Here is a 26,253-nt window from a genome sequence, read left to right on the forward strand (position 1 = left end):
GTATGTCCTGGGTTTTGGAAATGAAGTGAGTGGCAAGTGCATTGCAAAGGGCCTGGGATGGAGTAGGGGCAGAGGATACTGCCGACGGATTGGCAAGTTCCCTACAGGTTTTAAAGAGTTCAGCAGTGTTGTTGGAAGCGCTATATACTCGTGCCTGAATGTGGACTCTTTTTTTGGCACAGGTAGAAAGTCTTTAGCGCCTTTGCAGCAGGTGGCAGACCAGTCTGGCGGGGGGGGGTGAACCTGAAGTTTGCCACTTCTGTTCTGCAGCCCTGCACTTACATTTTTGGTCTGCAAGTTCAGAGTCGTACTAGGTGTTACGCTTTCAGGCAGGTTTCAGGCAGATCCTCATTACTGGGGCAAGGATGTCAAGGATGTTGGCAATGGACAGATAGAGGTTGCTCAGGGCAAAATCAGTGGTAGAGTCTCTGTTGGGTGGGCAAGGGGGAATAAAGGTGGAAGTGAAGGCAGCAGCTGACACTTGTTTCATCTGACGGATGTTCGTGAACGAGGTTGGCAGAGCTTTTTCTGAGCAGTTGTCACAGGGCCATAGGGTCCCAGGTGGGAGGTGAGGAGAGAGTGGTCGGTCCAGTCGAGAGGGGTGGCCAGGTGAGTAGAGAGGGGGAGGTTGGAATGGATGATGGTGTCTAGCGTGTGTCCATAGGGAAGAATGGAGAGTGTTTGGGAGGAACAGAGGTCAATGAAGAGGGTGGATGCTATGCATGGGGAGTCTAAGTGGATGTTGAAGTCACCTAGTAGTAGCAGATTGGAGGAGGTAGAGAAGGGAAGAACAGAAATCTGCCCACTCGGAGAGGAAAAGAGTGGAAGCGCCTGGGGGCCGGTAAATGGTAGCAATGGTCAGGGAGAGATGACCAATTTGCATACTAGGCTCTCAAAGGACGAGTAGAGCTGAGTGGGAAGGATGGAACAAGGAATTCACTCTGGGAAGATTAAGGCAACCACACCGCCAGCAAGGTGGGGTCGAGGCTTTGAGGTGATCTTAAAGCCGTCTGGTAGGAATGAGTCAAAGGAAGTAACTGAGCTGGCATCAAACCAAGTTTCAGGGAGTGAGAGTATGTCCAGGTCAGGGTCTTCAAGGAGAAGGCAGACGTTAGCAGGGTGTTTGATGGTTGAGCATGCGTTGAGGGTCACCAGGTGGAGACGATCTCTGCCTTTTAAGGTTTTTTGAGGGAGAGTCTAGGGGCACGGGACATCAGTCAGAAGTGGGGGAGCAGTGGGGTAGAAAGGGGAGAGGCATGGGAAGGAAGGGAGTTGAGAGATGGCAAGACCCGGTCAAAGAGAAGGAGGATGGCCTGTTAAAAACAAGCATTGACAAAGCCAACAGGTTTGTTACGTTTATGGGCATTAGATAGGCATTTGCCAAACAATGCCATCATATGCACAGGTCTTCACAACATGTGCCCGCTGCTGTCTCATTATGGCCGGGTAGTCTCATTATCCCACACCTACACAAATGCCCAAACTGTGGAATTTGACACACGGTTTCACACTTAAAGGAACTGCAAACATTTTAAATCAAAACATGCAGATTCTTGCGGCGAAGGGAGCTAAATGCTGCAGCTCTTGGTAGATCTTCATAAAGTCTACCTGGTAGAAGCCCACTCCTGTGCATGGGCCGTTCGTTTTCGAATGATTCTGCAACTAGTTTCAAATAACTCTTCACGTCTGCTTGAAGCAAATCCTGCAATGTTCTACTCTCGGGGAGGCGGGAATTCGACGGCATCTGTGCAGTTCTGTGGTTTGATGGCAGAAACATTAATACTCTGGGATGTTTTTGAGGAGATAGTAATGGCGACTATGCCATTCTGCCCCCACACCAAAAATCACATGCTGGTGCCAACGAGCGATGGGCAGGGCATAAGTTGACCATTATCGATGCAGGGGGTAGGAAGGCATCCATTCTGATACCAGCTCCAGCGGTTGGCTAAGTGTGTGTGATCCTGTGCAGAGCAGTTCATCCCCCTACCCTGTAGCGTGTGCGTGTGATACACATCTTCACGTGCAAGGATTTATAAAGTCTCGCTGTTGCTTCAAGGGAAGCGGGACTCCACTCGTAGTTACATGGTGTAGGAGTTGGGGGAGGGAGGCGCTGGAGGTTGAAGGTGCGAGTTACGGCGCCTCGACAGCAAATGATAGTGCTTCAAGCCGCTGGCGTTAAGGGCTAGTTCTTTGGCACGTGCCACTTGGAACTTGCTCTGCACTTAACATCTCGACTGGACAAAATGCTTGTGCTTAAAGCGCTTAGCATTCTAAAGCAACTCACAGAGCACTTGTAAAGCTGTTTATTAATATTAGCGGCAGTTTAAGAAAATGCGTGCGTGAAGACCCGAAGGGCTTGAGTAGCTCCAGACAACGAGTGAGATTTAAATTCCCTGCCAGTGGGACCGGTACACTCAGATGAACTGTGCAGCCCCTCCCTTCGCCCAAGCCCGCCCCTCCACCTCTGCATACTGATGGCTCTTTGTGTTATGTCTGGCCCACGGCCAGCCCCCTACCCTGGTCTCGCCCTCAGCAAGTTGTTTTCGGAAGAGAAAAGACTCACGACCCCTTCTCCCCGTCCACGAGTTGTTAAGGTGTTGACCCGTTCGTTTGTAACTCCTTCCTAACGTAATAAGTGGGCTGTGATTACAAATACCCCGCACCCACGGACCACACACACCCGCAACCCGGCCAGAGGGCGCCGACCCAAGCTCATGTATTCCACCCGGGTGCACGGATAGCAAATTCTAGCTCCTGGAAGCATTGCCTGGCTCCGCCCCCACATGTGCTCAATGGTGCTTTCGGCGCCTATGTGCCGACCCCCCTCCCCACACAACCCCAAAAATGTTATACGCATGTACGCTGTGGCAAGCCGCAGCCCGTCCCAAGCCAGGTTAGCGACCTTTGCTCAAAAATTCCAGCTGCTGCAAGCAAAGGTACCCCCCCAACCTCCCGATCTATGCACGCTGAATGAATTGATTGGGGTAGCAGTGCTCCCCCACAACAAACTCGTATTAAAATATAATGGAACTGTATGCACAGATTACGGTCGGAGAAGGCATTCCCGCTCATATCATGCGATCAAAATGCAACTGACCGGAACGCCTAGCTCCTGGAGGCAGAGATAGGAGCTATGTATCCCTATGACCAAATAAACCAGATCCCTGGAACAAATGCGGTGGGGGCTTTGTCACCCTCGGCCCCCATGCGCGACCAGATCGCCCCGTCCCGCTCCCTTCGCGCCGGAATCCCCTCTACGAAAACATAACAAACAGCGGGCCGGGATCTCCCGCAGCGTTATCGCTTCCCGTGATATTTTTGCTGCTCGCATTCCTGGGCCATTTCCTTTCTCTTCCCAGCCCACAGCGGCCTCGCTGCTGTCCTTATTTCACTTCGGTTTTTAGCACCAGCCCTTTTTTTGGCCATCACGGCTCGCCCTCCGCTCGCGTTCTTGTTAGCGCGAATCCTGTTTCCTAAATTGTAGCCGAGGAGATCCCCCCGCCTCCCCGCCCCTGCCTCCTCCTCCTCCCCTCTTTTTTTTGGCAGCACCAGGACGTCCGGTGTGGCAGTCGCTCTTTATTTTTTTGGAATCCTTGAAGGTGCTTGGAGGGGGAGAGGCGACTTTTGTTTTGCATTCAAAACCAGCGGCGTTGTCATTTTGCTTTTTTTTAAGTATATATATATTTTTATACATATTTTAGAATACAAATATTTTGCATTTTTTTGTTGGCGTTTTGGGACTCCAGGGCGGCAGCGATGAGCGCACGAGGTGAAGGAGAGGGACAGCCTTCCACTTCGTCCCCAGAGCCGCCGGCGACCTCCGAGGAGACCCCGAAGAGGGGCAGAGGGAGGCCCAGGAAGCAGCAACAGGTCAGTGGACGCGGGGGCGAGGGGCAGGACTAGCAGCGCCCGCGAAGCGGGCTCTCGCCAATGTTGCATCCGCAAGCCGCATGGCTCTTCCAGACCCAGGGAAGCCCGCCACGGTACACACCGCTGCCTGCCACCCACACTCCACCGCATGCCACCCACACCGCCAGCTCAGACACATGCCTGATACAACAGATTACCGCATGCCACGGTGTCGCTACATAGGAATGCACTGCAGCACACCACGACAACTGTAGAACGCGACCTACGACCCCCACACAGCACAATATAAGCACGCATCTGCACACCAGCCACCCCCCGGGGATCGCATCACTGCATACCACGCAACCCGCCACACACGGCGGTATCGTGTATCCCTCCACAACCTCCTACCCCCCACTGCAAGTCCTAGCACACTAAAGTCTCAATGGGCAGGCTCGCAGAAATCGCACCCCACCCACCTCGTGGTTTCTGCGGGCACAGGTCTCGGCACAGCACGTGGCTCCCGTGAGGGCATTGTCTGCCTTTCCGGAGAGCCAAGTTTGTGGGGTGGGATTTTGGTGGTCGTCATCCGGCCCCCACACATAGTGCACATTTTCTGTTTGCAGTCACAAAGTGGCACATGAGCGCAGCCGGGTCCCTTCGGACGTGGGCACCGCTTCCCCGGGAGGTAGCATGCCAGTATCTCCCAGCCCCCACCCTTCCTCCCGAGCGGGACAGGAGGACTCCCCTCCGCAGAGCAATTCGGGATTTGTAAAGTCGAGAGGCAGTGCCAACTGGCTTCCAGCAGCCAGAGAGGGGAACCTCTCTCACGCGCAGGCACGGGTCACCCCAGCTCTCTCCAGGGACCTGTGTGGCTCCGCGGAAGAACTGACTTTACGGCCGCCCCTCCAGCCAAACACCCACCCACCCACACAAGCAAACCCGGGACGAATCCGCATTTGATGCCCCAGAGACCATGCCGCGCGTGCATCCCGTGAGATACGGCCGGCCATGCGCCTGCATGTGCCGTTTCACTATCCATGACCCCCGTAAATGAAATGCACCTGGGTGCACGGACCCCAAGCATGTGCGCGAAACAAAGAGCCAGCAACAATGTGTCCCAACTGTTCGAATGCAAGTTGCTTTGAATGGCTCCAGTGGGGGCGGCGGGCAACTGTGTTTCGGGGGGACACCGAGGGCCGAGATGCACGTGTTGTCCTTTGGGGGGAGAGGCGAGAGTCCGGACCCCTTTTTTTCGGGGTCCGCCAAGAGGACCTATTTCTGGGAATCCACATTTAGAGATCCCCTTGTCGTCGCTAGTACTCACGGGGCAGTGCGTTTTGAGGAAGCCGGCAGTGGGCGGGCATGCATGCATGCGGGCATGCATGCATATAATGTGCAGGACCTTGCCTGCAGAGGCTGGCCGTCAAGCTATCCAGCTCTGGTCTTAGCGGCACGCACGGGGAAGGTCCCCAGCTCTGTCTTAGGTCTTAGCGCTCGCTCCAGTCCTCGAGGTGGCCGCAGGGGGCGTGCGGACTTGTAACCACCAATCCGCGCGGTCCGTGGCAATTCAGAGCGCATTTTGAAATGCGAAGGCTCGAGTGCATGTGTTTTTGTGGTGGGAGTTGGCAACACACTGTGCCGCGGGAAGGGGGTTGGGAGGAGGTCCGCCTTGGGATTGGTTTGGGGCGTGTGGTCCTGCATGTTGACGGAGGGAGTGGACGCGTAGGAGGGTGCTCTGTGTGCATGCGGGGTCGGGGACTCCCCACCCCAGGGACCCTCTTGCATGACCTGCCCGTGTGACAGAGATCTCTTCAAGTCTTAAAGATGAGCGGCTTCGGGGCCAGGGGGGGGGCACAGCCTTGTTCGTGGGGGCCCGAACGGGTGGGGGGATATGTTGAGGCTTGGATGGCCCCGAGTACAGTGTGTGGGTGACAGAAGGGAGTGTCTTCCCCGAGAACACGAGTGGGGGAGGCCCCAGAATTGTCGCCTCAAATTTTGTAAAGTTCTTGTTTGATCCCGAACAGGACCTGGGTGGGTTGGCGGCCTTTACTGACCCGTGTGGGGGTTGCGGCGGGGGAGTGCGTCCTTGGATAACCCCGGTTGACCCCGGCTGGAGTGGCGCTGATGCCTGGAGAGTCCTGGCCATGCCCCCGGTTGTGGTTACCCTTACTCTGTGGCGGGGTTCCCGGGGAGGGGGGCGTTGTAGCTCATCTGTGGAGCGGATGCTTTCCTGTGGGTGTCTGGAACGGTTCCCTCGGTGACCACGGTGTAATGCAGTGCTGGCGTGTGTGGGGGTGCTGGTCTGTGCAGTCAGGCTGAAGATGTGTGGGGGCCCATTTCGACAAGATGGTTGGGGGAGGGGGGCCCTGCTTGGAGCGAAAACAGCCTGAGGCACCCGTGCATTGCATACATCACAGTGGCGACAGAGATAAGGTGGGTAGCCGCTGATTATCACAGGACGTCCAGCAAGCTATGAGCTTAAACACTGAATTCCCACTGAAGAGCTATAAACCCTTCCTTATTAGCAAGTGGCTGACGTGGAGGAAGCAGTGTTAGAAGGCATGGGGAGGTTATAACACTTCTTTAAATCCCGTGGGACGTGATAGACATAAGGGCTCCAGAAAACGCTGCTTGTAATGCAGTACATAGTGCGCATTTTAAACCCCAGCACGAAAATAAAAAAAGGAATATATTGCCGTGCTACAATACTGCTGACTGGCAGTGTGGTTGCAGTTACTGCCCCCCCACCCCCAGAGGCTCGAGGCCCCTTTCATTTGAAATGGTTGAAAATCCCTGACGCTTCCCGTCCATGTCTGTAGTCCTAGGTGGATAACCAAAGTTCTTATTGGCACATCTGTAGATGCTGATTCTGGAGGGCCCCAATATGTTCTGGAGCTGGTTTCCATCAGGCAACGCCTGGTGCTGAGGTGCCGGTTCATCGATGGATGCACTGGTGTGTGGAGGGTTATTGTTCTGGAGCTGGTCTCTGGGTGGTTTCCATCAGGCAACGCCTGGTGCTGAGGTGCCGGTTCATCGATGGATGCACTGGTGTGTGGAGGGTTATTGTTCTGGAGCTGGTCTCTGGATGGTTTCCATCAGGCAACGCCTGGTGCTGAGGTGCCGGTTCATCGATGGATGCACAGGTGTGTGGAGGGTTATTGTTCTGGAGCTCCTCTCTGGATAGTTTCCATCAGGCAACGCCTGGTGCTGAGGTGCCGGTTCATTGATGGATGCACTGGTGTGTGGGGGGTTATTGTTCTGGAGCTGCTCTCTGGATGGTTTCCATCAGGCAACGCCTGGTGCTGCGGTGCCGGTTCATTGATGGATGCACTGGTGTGTGGGGGGTTATTGTTCTGGAGCTGCTCTCTGGATGGTTTCCCTCAGGCAACGCCTGGTGCTGAGGTGCCGGTTCATTGATGGATGCACTGGTGTGTGGGGGGTTATTGTTCTGGAGCTGCTCTCTGGATGGTTTCCATCAGGCAACGCCTGGTGCTGCGGTGCCGGTTCATTGATGGATGCACTGGTGTGTGGGGGGTTATTGTTCTGGAGCTGCTCTCTGGATGGTTTCCCTCAGGCAACGCCTGGTGCTGAGGTGCCGGTTCATCGATGGATGCACTGGTGTGTGGGGGGTTATTGTTCTGGAGCTGCTCTCTGGATGGTTTCCATCAGGCAACGCCTGGTGCTGAGGTGCCGGTTCATCGATGGATGCACTGGTGTGTGGAGGGTTATTGTTCTGGAGCTGGTCTCCTGATGGTTTCCATCAAGCAACGCCTGGTGCTGAGGTGCCGGTTCATCGATGGATGCACTGGTGTGTGGAGGGTTATATAGGAATAATCTGGTTTGTGGAAGGCCCCAATGTGCTGCAGAGGAATTACCAGTTGGTGGATACTTCCCACGATAGACCCCTGGGTGCTTCGATGATGGCCTGTTGGAGAGCTCCACTTTCCTTTCGTGCTGGTCTGCGCTTCGTTTCTGCCTCATTGCGTGGTGCTGGCCTTTAAGGCGCATGGCCCAAGACTGCTGCAGTCCATGCATACATATTTTCCATTCAGGAGCTGCAAGTCCAGTCCTGGTTTTAGCTTTGCATTTATAAATCCGGGACTGCAAGCTCCAGAATGCACAATTAAAACCAGGCCTGGGCTAGCTTCTGCCAAATGGAATGGATAATGTTGGCATGCATAGGCTTGTGTACAGAATTTCCTGGGATGGTTCCCTGGCTGTGTTGCTGCTGGTCTGTTATTTAAATTTTATTTGTATTGCGCTCGTACACAAGTGTTTCAGGGCGCGACAAGGCAAGGGAGGGGAGCAGGGGAGAACAAAACAGCGATCTTACTAGACCCAGTGACATTGAGAACACGCATGTGCATGGGAGTGGGGGAGGGGAAAAGTGCATGGAAGGGGGAGAAGTGGAACGTGCGAAGCAGAGGAGAAACATAAATAATAAAGGCAACAAACAGTGGTAATACAGCCAGCAATTTGCAAGTGCTAGTTTTAAGGCAGGTGACAGGGTAGGTCTGATAAGTGCAGGAAGAAAACGGGGGGCTGTATGGGTACAGATACAGAACCCAGTGCAAGGGGTGGCCCAGAGGCAGTGTGGCAGGGTGAGCAGGTACCTGGGCCTGAAGGACAGAGGGTGGCCAGGTGCACAGTGCCAAGAGAGAACAGATCAGCAGCGGAGAGGGGGAGCGAAGGCAGAAGAAAAGAGGAAGATCGTGAGGTGCTTCCAGAACCGGAGATGGGATCTCCTCAAGTTTAAGAGTGGCAGGGAGGCTGTTCCAGAGAAGGCCCCAGCTAAAGACATGGATCTACCCCCAGCTCATTTCTTTGAAAAACGACTGACCCTGAGGGAGGTAGAGGAGTGAAGAGCTCGAGAGGGGAAGTATTTGCAGAGGGATAGCTGAAGGTATTTTTGACCCAGGCTCCAGAAAGCCTTGTGGACAGTGCAGGGGGTTTTTAATTTAATCCTTGAAGTCACTGGGAGCCAATGGAGAGATTTCAGAGCTGGGGAGATACGATCCCAGGGCTTGAGGCCAAGGACAAGTCTTGCAGTCATGTTCTGGATTAGTTGCAGAGGGCGGAGAGTAGAGGCAGGTAGTTTTAGAAATAGGCTGTTACAATAGCCGAACCTAGGGAGAACCAGAGTTTGGGATACCATGAGCTTCTGGAGGAAGGAGAGGAAAGGCAGAGTACCTCGGAGGAGATGCAGTAGGAAGTTTAACTTTTTAGAGACCTCAGATGTGAGCGGAGAACGAAAGGGTGGAGTCCAAGATGACCCTGAGGTTCTTAGCCACGCAGGTGGGGGTAGGAGGAAAGCCAAGGGAAGACGGCCAGAGAGTGGGGGGAAAGGATGGTGAAGGTGTGATGAGGAGGATCCCCGTCTTGCTGGCATTCTGGCAAAGATCATTGGCAGTACACCAATCTTAAATGCAGTGGGCAAGAGTTGCTAGGTGTTGGTTGAAAAGCCAGGGTAAGCGGTAAGACCCCTGGGGAACACCACAGGTAGAGAGGAAGATAGATGATAGGAAGGACCCAAGTTGGACCTGGGAGGGTCGATCAGAGAGGAAAGAGGTCAGTCAGAGCCTGATCAGTGATACCCAGGTTTTCACGGAGACGGTTGAGCACGATGGTATGGTTGACCATGTCGAAGGCAGAAGAGAGATTGAGGAGGATGAGGAGAGGCTTCTTGTAATGACTCTAACCTGCTGCAGCATATATGTTATTAAGCATGTATGCGGCCCCCGTCACCACCATGTTAGCAAAGGGCTCCTTTAGAAGACCCCATTGCACTTATAGGGCTGGTCAGAGGAGGTACTTCCAACAGTGTCCTGTAGTATTGTGAAGCACCTGGGTGCCTTTGATGTTGGTCTCCAGTGTCCGTTGGTGGAGGTCTGTGCTAGATTTTGGTCAAATAATCTCTTGGTGGTGTGCTGCCTGTCAGTGGAGTGGCTACCTGGCATGAAGCTGGTCTGCTGCAGTTCTGCTGTATATGGTTTCCTAGGGAGAATCCCTCGTTGTGATGCTGGTCTGTTAAAGTATTCCCCTGAATGTCACCTGTTTTGCCTGGGAGGATCCAGGGGAAGAGGCAATCCAGTCTGCTGTAGGGCTGCTCCGTAGGGTTTCCTAGGGGGAGTCCCTGGGTGTGTTGCTGCTGGTTTGCTGAGGGATTCCCCTGGATGACTCCTGTGTGCTTTAGTTCTTGTGTGTGCAGGGTTTGTTTGGGAGGATCTGGGGTGGATCCAGTGTGTTGTGGTGCATCTGTGTAGGGTTTCCTAGGGAGAATCCCTGGGTGTGTTGCTACTGGTTTGCCTCCAGTATGCTCGGCTGCGGTTGTGGGAAGGACTTGCCTAGGAGGATCAGCAGTGTTTTGTTTTTGTCCAAAGGCTGATCTTTGCCCAGCTCTTGGTCAGTGATGGGGATCCCTGGGGTGATCCCAGTGCTCCATTGCTAAATCTGTGGAGGGTTTCATAAGAATACCTCAATGGGACCAATTGAAGCGGACCAAGACTACAACACCCGGATTGCATTATTTTGTTGAATGAAAGCCCACTACTGATAAAATGGTTGCTTGGTGCCATATGTTCACTGTAGCGTGGGGCACTGGTGGGTGTATGGCTATTTGGTGATGAACCTCAGGACACTACTCTGTCCATGATTTCTTTTGGATGGCCTGACAGGGTTCTGTGCTGGCATGCGTAGGATCGCCAGGCATCGCAGTGTTGGTCCACAGGGTTTCACTTTGATAAATCAAGGAGGCAGATGCACAGGTCTTCAGCGGTTTCTACTGGATGACCAAAGGTTATTGTAGCATTGTTCGGTGTATGGTTTGGTGACCCCAATATACTGGTCTGTAATGGTTTTGCATCATATAACCCCAGGAGGGTGGAGAACCTGCATGTTAGTGTTTTCCTTTGGATACCTTCGGGGACAGGCAATGTAGGGCTGCACTCTACCCTCAGGAGGGGTGGAGGACTGGGCCATAAGGCTATCCCATAGGATAGTTTAGCTAGAATACTGGTCTGTAATGGTTTTGCTTCAGATAACCACGGGTGGGGGGTGGGGGAGCGGTGGAGAATCTGCACGTTAGTGTTTTCCTTTGGATGCCCTCGGGGACATGGAATGTAGGGCTGCACTCCACCTCAGGAGGGGTGGAGGACTGGGCTCTAGGGGTTTCCCATAGAATAGCTTAGCTAGAATACTGGTCTTTAGGTGTTTCCTGTGGATGTAAGACTAGTCTGTAGGTGCTTTGCTTTGGATACCTTAGGGGTGGATGTGGTGGGGGGCGTCTTCCCTTATGTACCATATATTAAATATTATCTACCATATATTAAACCAGGATCAGGGCCTACCCAGTCCCGGGAGGATAGCTCAGCTGCAACGTGCTCGCCTTGGAAGCAAGACCAAACGGAGCGACACAGGTTTTATCCCTGGGTCCGTGCTTAGAAACCTTTGGGTATTAAACGCCTTATAAATAACCAATCATATCATATTACCTTGTCAATTGAAAAGTAAAGAAACAGCATGATTCATAAACAACTTCACTCATATTATCCCTGAATGACTTTATTTATACCTCAAAAACTAAAATATGTTGGTGTCGACAACAGTTACACTTCTTCTAAATACTACTATTCTGTCAGTATTTTTCTGTATTATGTAGAATTTAGGACAACTTGACACGGAACATTGATCACATAATGCAGAGGTGCAATACACACGGAACATTGATCACATAATGCAGAGGTGCAATACAAGGCATTCTGAAAGGCTATCTCTTAAGCAGTTCCGTCTTTTCGTTGTCTCACTTAAAACATGCGATTCTTACTCAGAATCCTTTCTTCAGTGTCGTGTGATATTGTATTCATTCAGTTGTATTCTGCTTCTTTAACCACCACTGTTTATAATAAACTACAAAGTTGATTTATTAGTTTAGTTTTTTGAAGGAGGGGCCAAACCAATACTAGTAAATTCATACTAGTTCTACCGTGCAAGTTATTTTTAAGATGTCGGTCGAGAAATCAATCCCACTGACGTGTTTGGCTAAAGAACCGGTCTACTTCTTACCAATTACACTAGGGAGGAAGGATCGCATCGCTCAGGGGCAACAAGTTTGTCTTGGAAGTAAGACAACGCACCCCGCGCTTAGGAACCACATGCTGGTATTAAGCATGTTATAAATGAACAATTATAATCCTAACAGGTTTGGCTAAAGAACCTGTCTACTGCTTACCAATCGCACTAACATATTTGGCTGAAGAACCGGTCTACTGCTGATCAATCCCACTAACATGTTTGGCTGAAGAACCGGTCTGCTGTTTACCAGTCCCACTAACATGTTTGGCTGAAGAACCGGTCTACTGCTGATCAATCCCACTAACGTGTTTGGCTGAAGAACCGGTCTACTGCTGATCAATCCCACTAACATGTTTGGCTGAAGAACCGGTCTACTGCTGATCAATCCCACTAACATGTTTGGCTGAAGAACCGGTCTGCTGTTTATTCCCACTAACATGTTTGGCTGAAGAACCGGTCTACTGCTGATCAATCCCACTAACATGTTTAGCTGAAGAACCTGTCTACTGCTTATGAAGTGAAACCAAAACCGATCCTATGTTGGGCTGGTAGAGATCTCCTAGATTAACTGAATATTGACCTTAGCTTTGCCAGATCTTTAGGTAATCCCAGAGTGTGCAAAGGATGAACTAATCCACCTTGGCCCAAAACCTCTCCAGGGCATTAGAGATGAAAACAGGAAATGGGCGTAGGGGTGTCTAAGTATCACTAAAAGTTGCCAGTTATGACTACCATTGGGATAGTAATCCCATTTTATAATGCACTGCAAAAACGACTTTGCGGACCTAGCCCCATAGTTTGCAGGATTGTTTTTATTGTTAAAAAATCGGATCCAGGAGGGTCAGTAGGGGCGTCCTCGCATATAACTTAAAATACGACGACGTCAGACATGGGCCACAGAATGTGACGTTTTGCAATCCTTTCGTAAATACAATGGGTTCACATATACAAGGGTGTGTTGCCAGGGTGCATGTTACTAGGAACACACACTTTAAAGATTGTGTTCAGGTATTTACTGTAAACCCTTGTGCAGTTTGGGAACTGAAAGGAAAAGGAATTTGCCCACAATATCTTAGGTCTATTGTTCAAGCCAGGACTGGAGCCCAGTTCTTTGGGTTGAACAATCAGGAACTCCACAGTGAGTATATGAAATGCAAGTGGCGGCCCTGCTCGTAATGCACCCTGTGCATGTGGTTTGCTTAGAAGTGTGGGGGTGGGGATCGGAGGAGGGGAGGGGTTTGCCTTTCGCTTTGTGACATGGCGCTGGAGGGCAGGTTTCAAAGAGCTCCGTGTATTGGCAGCTCCCTGGAGGGGGCAGTGCCTACAAGCCGGGTCTCTTCGCATAGGAAGTGAAGATGGGAGAGGAATGGCATGTGAAGAGGGACACCCAGCCTGGGGCTGTTTGGGTTTGGACCCACCCATTTACTACGGCTGCCCAAGTCGGTCTCTATGGCTATTGCTACCCACTCCCCCCTACTCCAAACCCCGATTTCTCTGTGGGCCCGCTCTTCCGTTCTCAGTGGTAGTCTGAGTAATGGCTTTGTTGCAGCTGCAAAACCAGCTTCTCTGGGAAATAAAAATGTTTTAGCCAGGTGTGACTTCATCAAAATATCCTTCCATTCGATCCCTGCACTAGATTCCTGTTAAAACAAGCATCTGCCAGGCCAATAGTTTTGATTCTTATATAGGCATTTGTCTGGTACACCCATCGTAGGATACTCTTCCCATTGGCCAGCTGCTGCAGAGGCGCCTGTCAGCTGGTCGCACCCAAAGCTGCCAGTCACCGCGGATTACCTTATTGTTGCACTAGCCTTGCTCTTGTCAACGGGGACCTACTGGAGTGGTGCCCAATGGACAGGGGTCTTAAGCCGGCAGCCGGTAGTAGTGGGATTTGAATGAGCGCTAAAGCTGGTTCTAGGACATCACCCAGCGAGCAATACTTTCTTCTGGAGAGATGGTAGGCCATGTGTATTAGTGCGGCAAATCCTACTGGCTTTGCTGAAAACTAGCCATGATGTGCTAACTGGACATAATGTAAAAAGCTCAGGATGTGCGAACTAGGCTCAAATATATCAACATTATTTAAAAGCTGGCAAAGTTATCTGTATGCATTGCGTTTGTAGAGCTAGAGTGACCCTGGCACTTGGACGTCTTGTCCATTGCTGCACCTGGGGGAACAGCATCCAGGCTGCCTACCATGCCTTCTACGTCCTCGGTATTATCCAGCCGTCCCTGGAGATTGTGTGAATGAATCCTGCCATAAACAGCGATTCAAATTAAAGGTGACCTGCAGGAGCTAGAAGCGGCAATGGATTATGGAACATCTCCAAAAGGATCACCTTTTGTATTAATGCTATTGATTCAGCGCGTACCTAGCGTTGAGGAGCAACAGAGTACATTACAGAGGTATACAACAATAGAGATGCACAATGGAGCACTTTACAGAGGTGGTAGAACAGATCTGCAGCAGGGGTAGGAACAGAGGGGCACAGAGGAGGGGTACAGATGTAAAGGGTGGTGAGGACGAGAAGGGCGGACGGCGCCTAGGTAGTCCTTTTCACTGGATGAAAAGTTTGTATTTTATATATCTATGCTTAGCCAACCTGGTCACAAAAACATTTGGTCGGGTTGTGCGGGGCCCGTAGTTAGCTGGTTACGTGTGTACGCCACCATGCCCGTGGTTTTATGGTGCTGGTACCTTCTCTTGCATTGTGCCCATCATGCCTGGAGTAACCAGGCTTAGCCTATGGAGCAAAAAGAAAGGACAATTGGGGAAAAGTTAGGGCGTGGAGAAGGAGTGATAGGACATGGACAAACAGAAACAACCTTGGGAAGATGTGATTGCGTTAGAGGGGAATGGAGTGCATAAGTCAGTGTGAATACAAAAAAGTGTTCGTATTTTCCCAAACAAACACAAATCATTAGGGCTGCAGCTGAGAGCCTACAAATCATGGAAATTCACCAGTTCTGGTTCGCAAGGTGAGAATGAGTCTGCCACGACCATGCACTGCTTGTGACGTGGACAGTAACCACTTGAAATGGTCTTGTTGGGTTTGTGCTGACAGAGTCTACTGGGGTCCTGCAATGTTGTTTCCCTGTCTTGTTTGAACTAGAGAGAGTATGTGTCCTGATGAGTGCATAAGGCTGGCAGAGTACTGGTTACATTGGAATCGTACTGGTTGCACTGGAATCGCAACAGAGAAGTTCAGTGGCCTTGCTTTGCGTTGCAACCATAACACCCCTTCAACTATATGTATTTGTTTCCAGTTAATTTCCACAAGTCACCTATGACTGCATTTATCCTCTTCAGTATGCGCGCGGTGTGTAGTTTTTAATGAACATTAATAGAACCAATGTATTCCCACATAGTGGAGTTTGAGCCCCAATGCGCCCACTGGGCATGACCAAAAGACATGGAAGGGAATGGATTCCATCTATACCACAGTAACCTGAAAGCGACTGTGTGTGGCGGTGCCCAGTAGACACTGTGGCTGGGTAATGCCTTCTGCCATGCTGAATGGCCCCCAGTATAAGGATTCTCTGTATATGTGCCATATCGCAGGACGTTAGTTGGGTCCGGGGATCAGGGTTTAAAGCCAGGGACCTGTTAGGGTTGGTCTAAGTTTGGCCTGCTTCCAGCTTGGTGTATGTGGGTAGGTTTGTTGCAGTAAGAGACGGAGGTGTTGGGGTTGGTTTTCCTGCAAGCCTGTGTGAGGTGTGCATGGTTTGGTGTCTCCTGTTGGAGTGCATGCTGTGAGCCTGGAATGGTGAGTGTGGAATGTTTGTGGATGCCTGGGTTCCAGCCCAGGCAGTTGGAAGATGTAAACCTGGGTGGTGGGAGCCAGTGGCCCCTTGTCCTGATTCCTCTTAATCTCCTTAGAACTGATGTCATCTGATTGTAAGTGAAGATACTATTAAAGCAACCAGGAAGAGTACCTGCGAGCCTACCCATTGTATCCTTTCACGAACTCTATGCCTGAGAGGCAGTCATAACAGGACCTTATCCCCAAATATAGCGGGGCCGGATTCTTCCACTCGAGGACACCCCTAACCCTTCGAATGGCTTGTTTGCGCCTCAGAGGGTTGCCACGGTGAATCCTATTGCTTGAATGTTGGCATTTTTGTCCATCTTTCGGGTGATTCTATTTTTAAGTTGCTGGACAGATTTTCACCTGCTAAATTGGAGATTGCAAATGGGACCAGGGGGTCATACTCTCGGTCGAGTTGCGTTTAAATCAATATAGGAGTTTACACTGAAGGTAAGAGCACCAATTGTTATAGGAGTTAGCAGAGGGGACACAACATTGGCTCCCTCCCAAGCCCCATTCACCCCTTCCATTGTAACTGTGCACCTTGGGCGGACATTTAAAAACAAAAAAAACCGTGGGGTGTATGTTGTCGTTCCGCCGAACTTCACCTCTGTTACAAGGTATGTATATTTCGGCAACATTAAGGAATGACATTTCCATCAATTAAAATAACCAAGTTTTATGTACTTTCTAGATTATCCCAAATGCAGTATTGTAATGAAGAATGCAAACAGTTTTAATGGCGTTCTTAATATTATTCAGAGTTAAAACTACTGAACATGATGGGTTATTTGTAACACGCTTAATACCCAGAGGTTTATAAGCGCGGACCCAGGGATCGAACCTGTGTTGCTCCGCGTCGTCTTGCTTCCAAGGCGAGCGTTGCCCCTGAGCTATCCTCCCGAGACCAGGGCCACATCTGATCAGTTTTATGCCTATAATAAACACCTGTTGTCATGGAATTATGCATTCCCAAAAAATGTAAAGATGCAAATTTATGGGAATCTCCAGTGGCAAATGCAGGTGCGGCGTCCACATGTGCATGTTATGGGACTCACCAATGGCAAATGCTGGTGCGGCGTCCACTCTCCAATGGCAAATGCTGGTGCGGCGTCCACTCTCCAATGGCAAATGCAGGTGCGGCGTCCACTCTCCAATGGCAAATGCAGGTGCGGCGTCCACTCTCCAATGGCAAATGCTGGTGCGGCGTCCACTCTCCAATGCCAAATGCTGGTGCAGCGTCCACTCTCCAATGCCAAATGCTGGTGCGGTGTCTACATGTGCATGTTTAGGGAAGTCTCCGGTGTCTACATGTGCATGTTTAGGGGCGTCTCCGGTGTCTACATGTGCATGTTTAGGGGAATCTCCGGTGTCTACATGTGCATGTTTAGGGGAATCTCCAGTGGCAAATGCTGGTGCGGCGTCCACTCTCCAATGGCAAATGCTGGTGCGGCGTCCACATGTGCATGGGGGTTTAATGGAAGGCTGCTCTAGAAACGTGTCAATTTTTTTTATCGGTGAAGTGTAGGGTCAGCTATGAAGAGGGAGACCTGCTAAACATAGGTTAATCCATCCAGTCATCTAGATTTAGGCCACAGTATTACCCATGAAGAAGTTGGGCCAGAACCTAAGACGGTTAATCTGATGCTAAAGACTGAAGCCCTTCACCATGTTTTGCTTTGGTCCAACTGCTTCGTGGGAACTATGGTGGCCGAATAATGGGGTACTCGAACTTTTATTTGGAAGGTTTACATTTTCATGGTAGGGAAACTTACGGAAAGGAGCAATTGGAGGTGTTTAAAAGATGCTCATAGCATTGCATTGCGGTTTCCCCAGGCACCATCGTGAAGAAACTGTGCTCGAGTGGGCTGGGCGGAGAAATAGCTTCCAAATGAGAAGGTGGAACATGCCCCTCCAGTACCACAGTTTTGGTGCGGGGCGTCAAATGATAACCAGACAGAAAGCCTTGGAGCACTGGGTAGGAGCCTTACTGGGTCTGATAAAGGGAGTAGCCCAATGTATTTTCATGTTCATGTGGTTCAGAAAAGAAAGGTCTTTTACTGGGCCTCTAAATGGTTTTGCAGGCATGTACGTGGCATAAATAAGTAGTAACCCTATCGGGCTCGGACTGGCCTATTGTGCAATGCTTGAAGTGCAGGTCCAACATGCTTGCGTGGACATTTCGCTGTTTTTTTTTTTTTTTTTTTTAATTGGCAAAAGTGGATGAATTCGAGTTACTTCATTACACCAAGTATTTTTGACCAGTGTTAAAATGCACAATTGGCAAAACATCGCCCGCCCCCAAACTCCCACTTGTGTCCTACTCCTCAAGCACAAGCCAGAAAGGAATGAATTGCAATTTGCGACTGTGGGCCACTTTTTTTCATTGGCGCTCGACCCTACTGCATGTCTGACCCTGGCCCTTCCTTACAACCACTTGATTTTGCATGGGCCCCAAAGCACAGCGAGCCCGTTAGCCAGCATCCAAGATTATAATGTTACAGTACAGAATATGGTCCTATGTCCCTTCGCCGGCATGAGTGTTTAAAGGTACTTTTCACATACAAAAGTACTACGAAAAACATCCTTTTTTTTTAGCATTATTTTACTTTTATATATATATATTTCTTTTTAATTGGGGGTACTCCTCCAACCTCCCCTTTTCCCTATGCTATTATGTTTTAAATTTAGTTTTAACTTTAAGTCATTTTTTTGACTACTGCACAATAATAATTAAAACATTTTTTTACCCCAACCGCCTCGCGACCAGTTTTAACGCTTTACCCACCCTACCTAAATATTTCAATTAGTTTTTTCAGTCATTTTGTGTAAAAAAAAAAAAGAAATACACATTTTTAAAAAAGCGTCTGAAAACCAACACGATAACAAATAAATATCGGGGATGATTTGTTTTCACCGACAGGGGTCAGGCGAGAGGTACAGCAAAGAGTCTAGGTCATGGATAGGCAGCATGGAATGTACTATTTGCAAAGTAGCAAACCAACATGAGTGGGTGATGGAGGTGGACAAGATGTTCAAATGACCTTGGCAATGGGGTATGCTCACAGGGTGGCTTAGTAAACAGTTGCAAGCTGAGTTTTGTGAGAGTCAAAGATGAATTGTCTGTTTCGGATTTAACCAGAAGAGTCCTCCAAGATCCCCCCTAATCCTTGAGGTGATATAATCAGGATTACACATGAAGCGTATTCGGGCTGCAGTGTGAGGTTTTGGTGGTGGATCATGTAGTGAAGGATTTCACTACTTGCAAGTAATGACCAGTCATAGGACGTCCTACTAGGCCTTCAGTAACAGCGCCACGATGCCCCTGGGCCGCTGAGAGCTTTATACATTGAAATAAATAAGTGGTGAGAGTCCCACATTGCGCGCGTGAAACTAGACATGCCAGATGTGCCATAGTGATGGCTGATTACACGCCCACGTTACTCGTTGTTGAATTGTTTACAAGCTGCCAATGGATAGTGGTGTAGGAATACATTCGCACTGAAGGATGTCCCAAAGTACAATTCACTTCAAGGGAGATGGTAGTCCTGGGACTTCACTGCACCACCCACATACAATGGAATGTCAGAGGCAGTGCATATATCATTCATGAAAATATTCGGTTGCCATTGTCTTCTGTATTCCAGTGGGGGTTAAATGAAATGGGGCGACATACAGAGACACTCCTTGTTTGGCTGCAGAATAGAGCATTCGAGTGGCTATCGAGCCAGAAGGAGTCCCACATGGGTGATTCATGGCATGTAGGGTGACCAGATGGTTAAGGCCATCTGCAGATCCATTGTTCACAATGGCCACGCCAACATTCCGATATTATGTGCTGTGTAGGAAAAGGGGACTTCTTTAGCAATTTAGTATGAGTTTAGGATTCCAGGTAGAGGTAAATCTCGAATACTAATGCTGCTGGTAGGGATTCTGGGAACAGTAGTTTTAGCTGACTGATTTGAAAACATGTCTTGTACTGTCGTTCCCTATAATTTATTCTTACAATTTTATTATATTGTAGTAGTCATTTATATTGTTCTTTTCCCATTTGTATGGCCTCAAAGCGCTTTGTGGTAGAAATCAGGTCAGGCACATGGGCAGGTGCTGAGGGAGGGCACGTCAAAGCGCTAGTGCAGGAGACTCCATGTGCACCCAGCTAGATTGAAATTTGTCGGAGGTTGTCGCTATATTCTAATGGCAGAGGTGTTGGGGCAAGGCTGGTGTTTCAGGTCAAAGCGGTTATGTGACCAGCGAGACCGAATTTGTCATAGTCGTAGCTGCAGCAGATGTCTGCTGAAGTGGTGCGTTTATACAGCTCAGATGGCGCTTTCTCATCCGATCTTCTAATTTCTTCACCTTTTAGGTAAATACATAGCTGCTAACCCTCTGACGGTGTGCCCATCACAGCCATCCTTTGTGAAAAGGGTCTGGTGGGCAAGGCCGACTTGCCACTGTCGGGAATGGGAAGCTGATGAAAATCTGTTTCTTCTTTCCCTTTTCGGTACTTGTTTACCCGCATCTATATTTGGGGCGGAATACTGGAAAGCTATAACTAATGGAATGGAAATGATAATAGCAGTGACCATGCCAAAGGGGTTTACTTTTTAAAAAGTGCATGTGGAAAAGGCATGAATATTTTTTTTTTTTTTTAATGGGTTTTTAGGTGTATGTTTTTTATGCATGTGGTAATGGGAGTAGATCTCTGTATGATTGTTGTTATGACAAAACCACCTAATCATCTCCACTACACTACAAAACCCGCAGTGATCCCCATCATCATGAAATTGTAACCATCACAGCCCTTCAGTTTTTTTTGGTAACGTGGGCCAAGGGACAGGCTATACTCAGGAGGAGTCTGAATGTGATATCGACCCAACAAAAAATAGTACAAAGACTCAAAAAATTAAAGAACTGCCAATCGAGGTTCTATAAAAATATATGTAGTTTACTTCAAACCCTCAATAATGGGGATAACTAAACTAAGAACATTAACAAAAACCCATCCCCCTAGAAAGATCACAGAAAATGTAGAACATGTATGTGATGGTAGTGTTGATACCGGTGCAGGGGTGAATTGGGTAGGTATCTGCTGCAATGTCACTGTTCAAAGAATGTCTTTCAAGAAAGGAAGAGATAGGGGGGGCTGAGGGGGACAAGGCTTCTTCACAGCATCATATTTTTTTTTTGGGGGGGGGCTCAACAGTGTTGAGCCTGGCATCTAGGAGCTTACTTAGGCAATGATTCAGCATTGGGTTGGTGAGCTTGTGGGCTCGGCCCAACGCATGGTGTGGTCCAAGCAGCAAGGCAAGGGAACGTGGCACGAAGAAGCATTGCAGGAATGCTGTATCTGGGTCGTATAACTCGCCAACAATTCAATGAGTGAATCGGGCCCAGGGCTTCCCCTTGACTTCTGGGTTTCTGGGAGGACCAATCCAAGGTTTCTAGGGACCAGGAAAGTCCTTCTTTTGCACTCGCGAAACCAGGGAGAATGGCTGGCACCTAAAGGGTATCCTTCACCTCCAGTGACCAGGAGCCTGGTTCCAGTGCAGCCAGACATTAGGCCTCCGTCCACAGCAGTTCATCCCCATTAGTCCCAGGGGATAGTTAAGGGACAGCCCTCTCCTCTGCCTTGGGTGCACCTCCCTTCAGCTCAATGGCAAAGTACTTTGGACCGGACTGCAACAATGTTCCAGAGAGGTCTTCTTGGTGTTCAGGAAAGAATAGAGGAACAAGTGGGAGACCCCTTCCTTATGAAAGGAAAATTCCACAGGGGGTTGGATAGAAGCAAGCCTGTTCAAAAGTGCTCCCATCCCCGTCGGTGTGAAGAGTGACTATCTCCTTCTTGCATCATACCCATAGTCTGTAGTTCCGCAGGTTGAAGAGGGAACCGGAAGGCACAGACAAATAAGAGGGTGGAGCCCTTCTTGGCCCCCCTGTGTCTATTCTGGCTACTCTAACCTTGCACCTTTCGCAAGTCTGCATCTTTAATGCCCTTTTGTGTGCAACACCCTTGTGTGAGGCAGGCTTTTGATATGCGTGTGCCTCCTTCAAAGTATGGTTGACTTGGGATCTGCAAGTGGAAGCTCCTGGGCTTGGGAGGAGGTGTTATCCAGCCTCCCAGATAATCAAAGGAGAACCACATTCAGCCTTTTGCCTCACTTGCTGAAGTGGAGACAGCCAGGCTAGCCATGAATCGGCATAGCCTTCCATGGTGGACCTGGCTCGCAGGGTTGACACTTGTATGATATCAAAGAGTGCGTGGCTTTAATAATTGTGGACCCTGATCGGTCACCAAACCAAAACCAGTTATGGCCTATTGTTGGTTTTTACCTGGATCTAATTTTAGATCAAAGATGCATAAGTTAAATAGACATGGTGTCCCAGCAGCTGTCAAGAAGGCACATGGGACCTTTGAACCTGTCCTAGTCCACTGAAAGGCAGATGCTGCAGATGTCGGGAGACTGTGGTGTGAACTATCCTTGTGCGCATGGAGATTTTTATGAAAGTGCCTGAATCATTTTTAATTATCTGAAAAGCTTAAGCTATCTCACCTTTACAGATGTCCATCCTTTGCAGGTGTGTGATTTAATGCAACATGGCCATGTGCCAATGTACTCCACTTGTTTGGATGCCGGTACATCATGTCGATGTGCTCTAGCTAAATGCCACACATGCTATCATATGGCCAGATATTAACGCCATATGCACAGACATTCCTAAAATATGCCCTGGTTATCCCAACATAGCTTCCAGCTCCATGATACCCTCAGTACACCTAACTCACCTTTGCTCTCAAAGACCCCCTGGAACGCATGTACACACGCAATCCAGCAGTACCAACACCTAACGAGGTACCTGCAATCTCAAACTGCGGTCATTTTGCATACTAATGCCATGATATGTCTGCATACGCCCATTATGTGCCAATAGTCTGATACTACCAATGTGGCTAGTTTTCCATCATATATATGCTCCGTAATTTGTGGCATATTCGTACACATTAACATCAAGTTTCCAGGTCACCCCCTTCGCGGATATATCTGGAAATCGGAAATATTCTGCTGGGTACAGCCATGATATACCCAGGTGCTTGCACTCATGCTAGGTAGTGCCATCAAATGGCTGGGCACTCCTCACCCCCACATCCAGGAGGACCAGTCTTCATGTCCGTATGACCTCCGTTCAGTGGAAAGCTGCTTTGGAGAAGTCCAGAGACGGGTGCAGGAAAATTGCCTGCGCTTCAACGGAAATTAGACCAAAATATTATTTTCTGGCAGTGCTGTGGGACATCGTTTACCCTTTTCCTGGCCTATTGGTGTAGGTGCACGCCCTTCTCTTGAGGTATTTGACCGCCATTGTCTTTTGACCAACAAGTAGATGCTGTGGTGAAAAGTGTGCACTTTAACTTCTACAAAATCGATCCTTGCCAGCATCTCTTGGGTAAGGGCCATCTTCGAGTTTAAGCCGCTGTGCTATCTAGAATACAACACCGCAGCTCCGCTTACTGAGGTCTTCCTAGGAACAATGTGTCCAAACGCCAAGCAGTGCAAAACCGTGCACTAAGGGTTGTTTTCGGACTGGCAAAATGTGCTCATGTTTCTCAGGCCCGGCAGGCTATCGACGTAGATCAAAAGCAAGCCTATGCCCTCATTTATTTGGAAGATTGCAAATGGTCTTGCTCCGAGCTATCTGTCCTGCTTACCTGCTTACCGCAGCCATACGTGCCTTCTCGATCACTTTTGCAGGTCGCTAAACCCTGTTCCTCTCGCTATGGAGAAAAATACTTCTGTGCCTTAGGATGTCGCCTGTGCAGCGAGCCTCCAATCTGTGTCCGAAGTTAAGATGCGGAAAAAAACGGCATCTATCCTCATTCTAGACACCTTAAGTTCATGTTGAAATATGCTAGATGTGTTTTAATTTAATTCATTTTTATAAGTGATTATATCATGTTTTTTCTTTTTTTTAATATTTCAATGTTGTTTGTTTGTATTTTTAGCACCTCGAAACTGACTATGGCCGTTATAGGTTGTGCTTAGTAAATAAGTAAATGCGACTACTAGTCCAGTCACTGACCATTCGCTACTAGAAGGCTTCTTCAAGGCGCTGCTGTTCCCTCGGTGGGCAGGATGACGTGTCCATGTCGGTGGGCTGCGGGTCATTGGCTAATGGTGTGTTCTAAGATGTGTATGCAGGCCGGGATGCTGCTGAAGGTGACGCCTTCAGGATGCGCACGTGCCCGTGTAGTCCCATCCTATGGCTAGAGGGAGCCCTCTTGTATTAGATATCACCCTGACCCGCAATGCACATCACCCTAAGAATGAGGAATCGCATTTGCCACACATGCATGGTCACACCCCCGACCCATGATGCAAGGCCTATGAAGGCGGATGCCACGCAGCCACTGTCCAGCATTCTCTCCCTGGAGTTGGTGTGTGGTGCAGGGGGGATCCTAGAAACCCACACCTATTCTGCTGCATTACGGGCGGGGCACTGTGGGTTAGGAGGGAGGGTAAGGAGTGTTGGCAGTTTGATATTCTCGGATGTAGCTTGCCAGAAGGCTGCCGGTCTGGGGAAAAAAGAGCCAGTATTTCCCTATACCGGCACTTTTCCGGGCGAGCAGAGTACAAGTCTGCCGGTGGTTGTTTACTCATCTAACCCCAGCCAAGTGCCGGTGGTAAATCGGGCCCTCCCCGGCAACAAAACAGCCAGTAATACTAGCAATCCTCTCCATGAAGTCCTATGGGACTTCCACCAAATGGAATGGGGAAGGACTGCCGTTGCCGGCACCTGGAATATTGCAGTAATACGGGGCTATCCGGTGTTGGTAATGGTAGGGCTGTTTGCCGGTACCCTGGTGGATTTACCGCCAGGATGCTGGCAAACTCGGGATAACCCCCGAAGTATTGACGGAATGATGTCCAAAATGCTGCACACTAGAACAGCAGGCCCTCATGGTCTCCCTAGGGAGCCTGGAACGCAGCACCGACTTCCTGTTCGTCACTAGGATTTGACACCCTTCCTGACAGGCTCCCATCAAAACTAACCTTTGGCTGTGGCCACCGAGCCAGGCGAGACGAGGGCAGGGACCTTCCGCTGGTGGGTGTGATGGGGGGCAGGGGGCACATCTCTTCCACCTTCCTCTGCACCGCTGCATCTCTGCAGTGGCCACTCTTGCATCACGCAACCATGCAGATTATGTCCAGGGGGGGATGCAGCCCTGGCAGTTCCACATGGACACCATCGGGAGGTGTACAGACGCTGCACCACGCAATGCAGCCACTCCAGGGAGTAAACCGTTTTTGCCGATTGCTTCACTTGAAAGATGCAAGAGAACTCAAGTTCGCGCTACCTGCGGCTAAAAATGAGTGGGGCCGACAGGGACACAACGTGTGAAGGCTGCAGTTATTCAAGCTCCACGTGCTCCCATTTTCAGAGGCATGCGTGTTTGGGCGAGGTTTGGCCAGGCTGTTGTGCCGACACTGTAATCAATGCGATTCACTTCCCGTCGCCTGCATCCTTCTTAAGGGTGTCCAGTGCGGGTAGGGGATGAGGGGGCTTTCCAACACAATTGTTCATGTGAAACAAAGTATCCCCCACCCGCACCTCCCCACTAAACCACATCCTGCCATCGGAACACAATGTTCAATATTTAGAAAATGATGAGTCCGGTCTAGAGGTGAGTCAGTGTAAGTGTGGAATGCGGGGTTAGTCACTGCTGGTCCCGTGCTGAGGCTGGCTGGCTGGCTGGCTCGCTTATGAGTTGGAACCACAACATTCGGCGAACTTTCATAACCCCCGTGCGGCCTAGAAGAAAGCGCTCTGTGATGTTGCCCGCCGAGGGGTTCTTCGAGCGGAAGATCACGATGCAGCCATGCGCCGCCCGCTTTTGTTTCTCGTTTTGCGTAATGGTGAGCAATTGTTCATGAAGTTTGGGCACGTGCTGAGTTTTTATAGTGAAAACCTAGCCGTGAAGCAAGCCCGCGCTGTCCAAGGGCGGGCAATAGCAGGGTACAGCAGGGGTGTTGCTAGGTCTCGAAAAGACCCGGGGCTATGCTAATGTCGGAACTGTTGGGACTGGGGGCTAGCTAGCCTTTTGGCTGTAGCTCCTGAGATTCTATCCGGGGCTACAACCAAAAGACCAGGGGCTATAGCCCCGTTAGCCCCCCCCTAGCAACGCCTCTGGGGTACAGTAATATGCAGTGGTGGAAATGGAACAAAATGTGGTGGGGGATCCCTCAAGGTCCGGGTGGGGGCGGAGTTTGGGGGCGGTGCCTGAGGAGGCGGGGTTTGGGGGCGGAGCTGGCAGTTGACCTCCGATCAAAGGAAATGTCCAAAACATAGTTTAAAACAGCACAATTTCTTGAATTCCACTTTAAACCATTTCCATGGCACTGGTGATGAGTTACTTCACTGTGCGGATAATAGTTTGGACCAGTGTTGCTGAGTAAATATTGTTTAAAATAAATTTGCGTCCCATTTTATTAAAAAAAAACCTCCCCATTGGGTAGTATGCAAGCGG

General features: G+C 49.8%; 1 protein-coding gene and 1 long non-coding RNA gene across 3 annotated transcripts in view; one reads left to right on the forward strand and one right to left on the reverse strand.

Annotated features, from left to right (window-relative positions):
- The window catches only part of LOC138514325 (uncharacterized), a 217,915-nt gene extending 213,194 nt beyond the window's left edge, over positions 1 to 4,721 (reverse strand). The window contains exon 1 of the long non-coding RNA XR_011281912.1: positions 4,329 to 4,721. This is a non-coding gene — a long non-coding RNA (uncharacterized lncRNA). The remainder of the gene's footprint in view (positions 1 to 4,328) is intronic.
- The window catches only part of HMGA2 (high mobility group AT-hook 2), a 428,333-nt gene continuing 405,615 nt past the window's right edge, over positions 3,536 to 26,253 (forward strand). The window contains exon 1 of one of the 2 annotated variants that reach the window (XM_069629755.1): positions 3,536 to 3,870. In XM_069629755.1, coding sequence (XP_069485856.1) covers positions 3,757 to 3,870 — 114 coding nt within the window. In that variant the 5' untranslated portion in view covers positions 3,536 to 3,756. Of the gene's footprint in view, positions 3,871 to 5,786; positions 6,286 to 26,253 lie in introns of those variants that run through there. The other variant, XM_069629756.1, reaches the window with a different exon arrangement.

The sequence above is a fragment of the Ambystoma mexicanum genome, chromosome 12 (assembly GCF_040938575.1).
Source record: "Ambystoma mexicanum isolate Mex_15411 chromosome 12, UKY_AmexF1_1, whole genome shotgun sequence".
NCBI lineage: Eukaryota > Metazoa > Chordata > Amphibia > Caudata > Ambystomatidae > Ambystoma > Ambystoma mexicanum.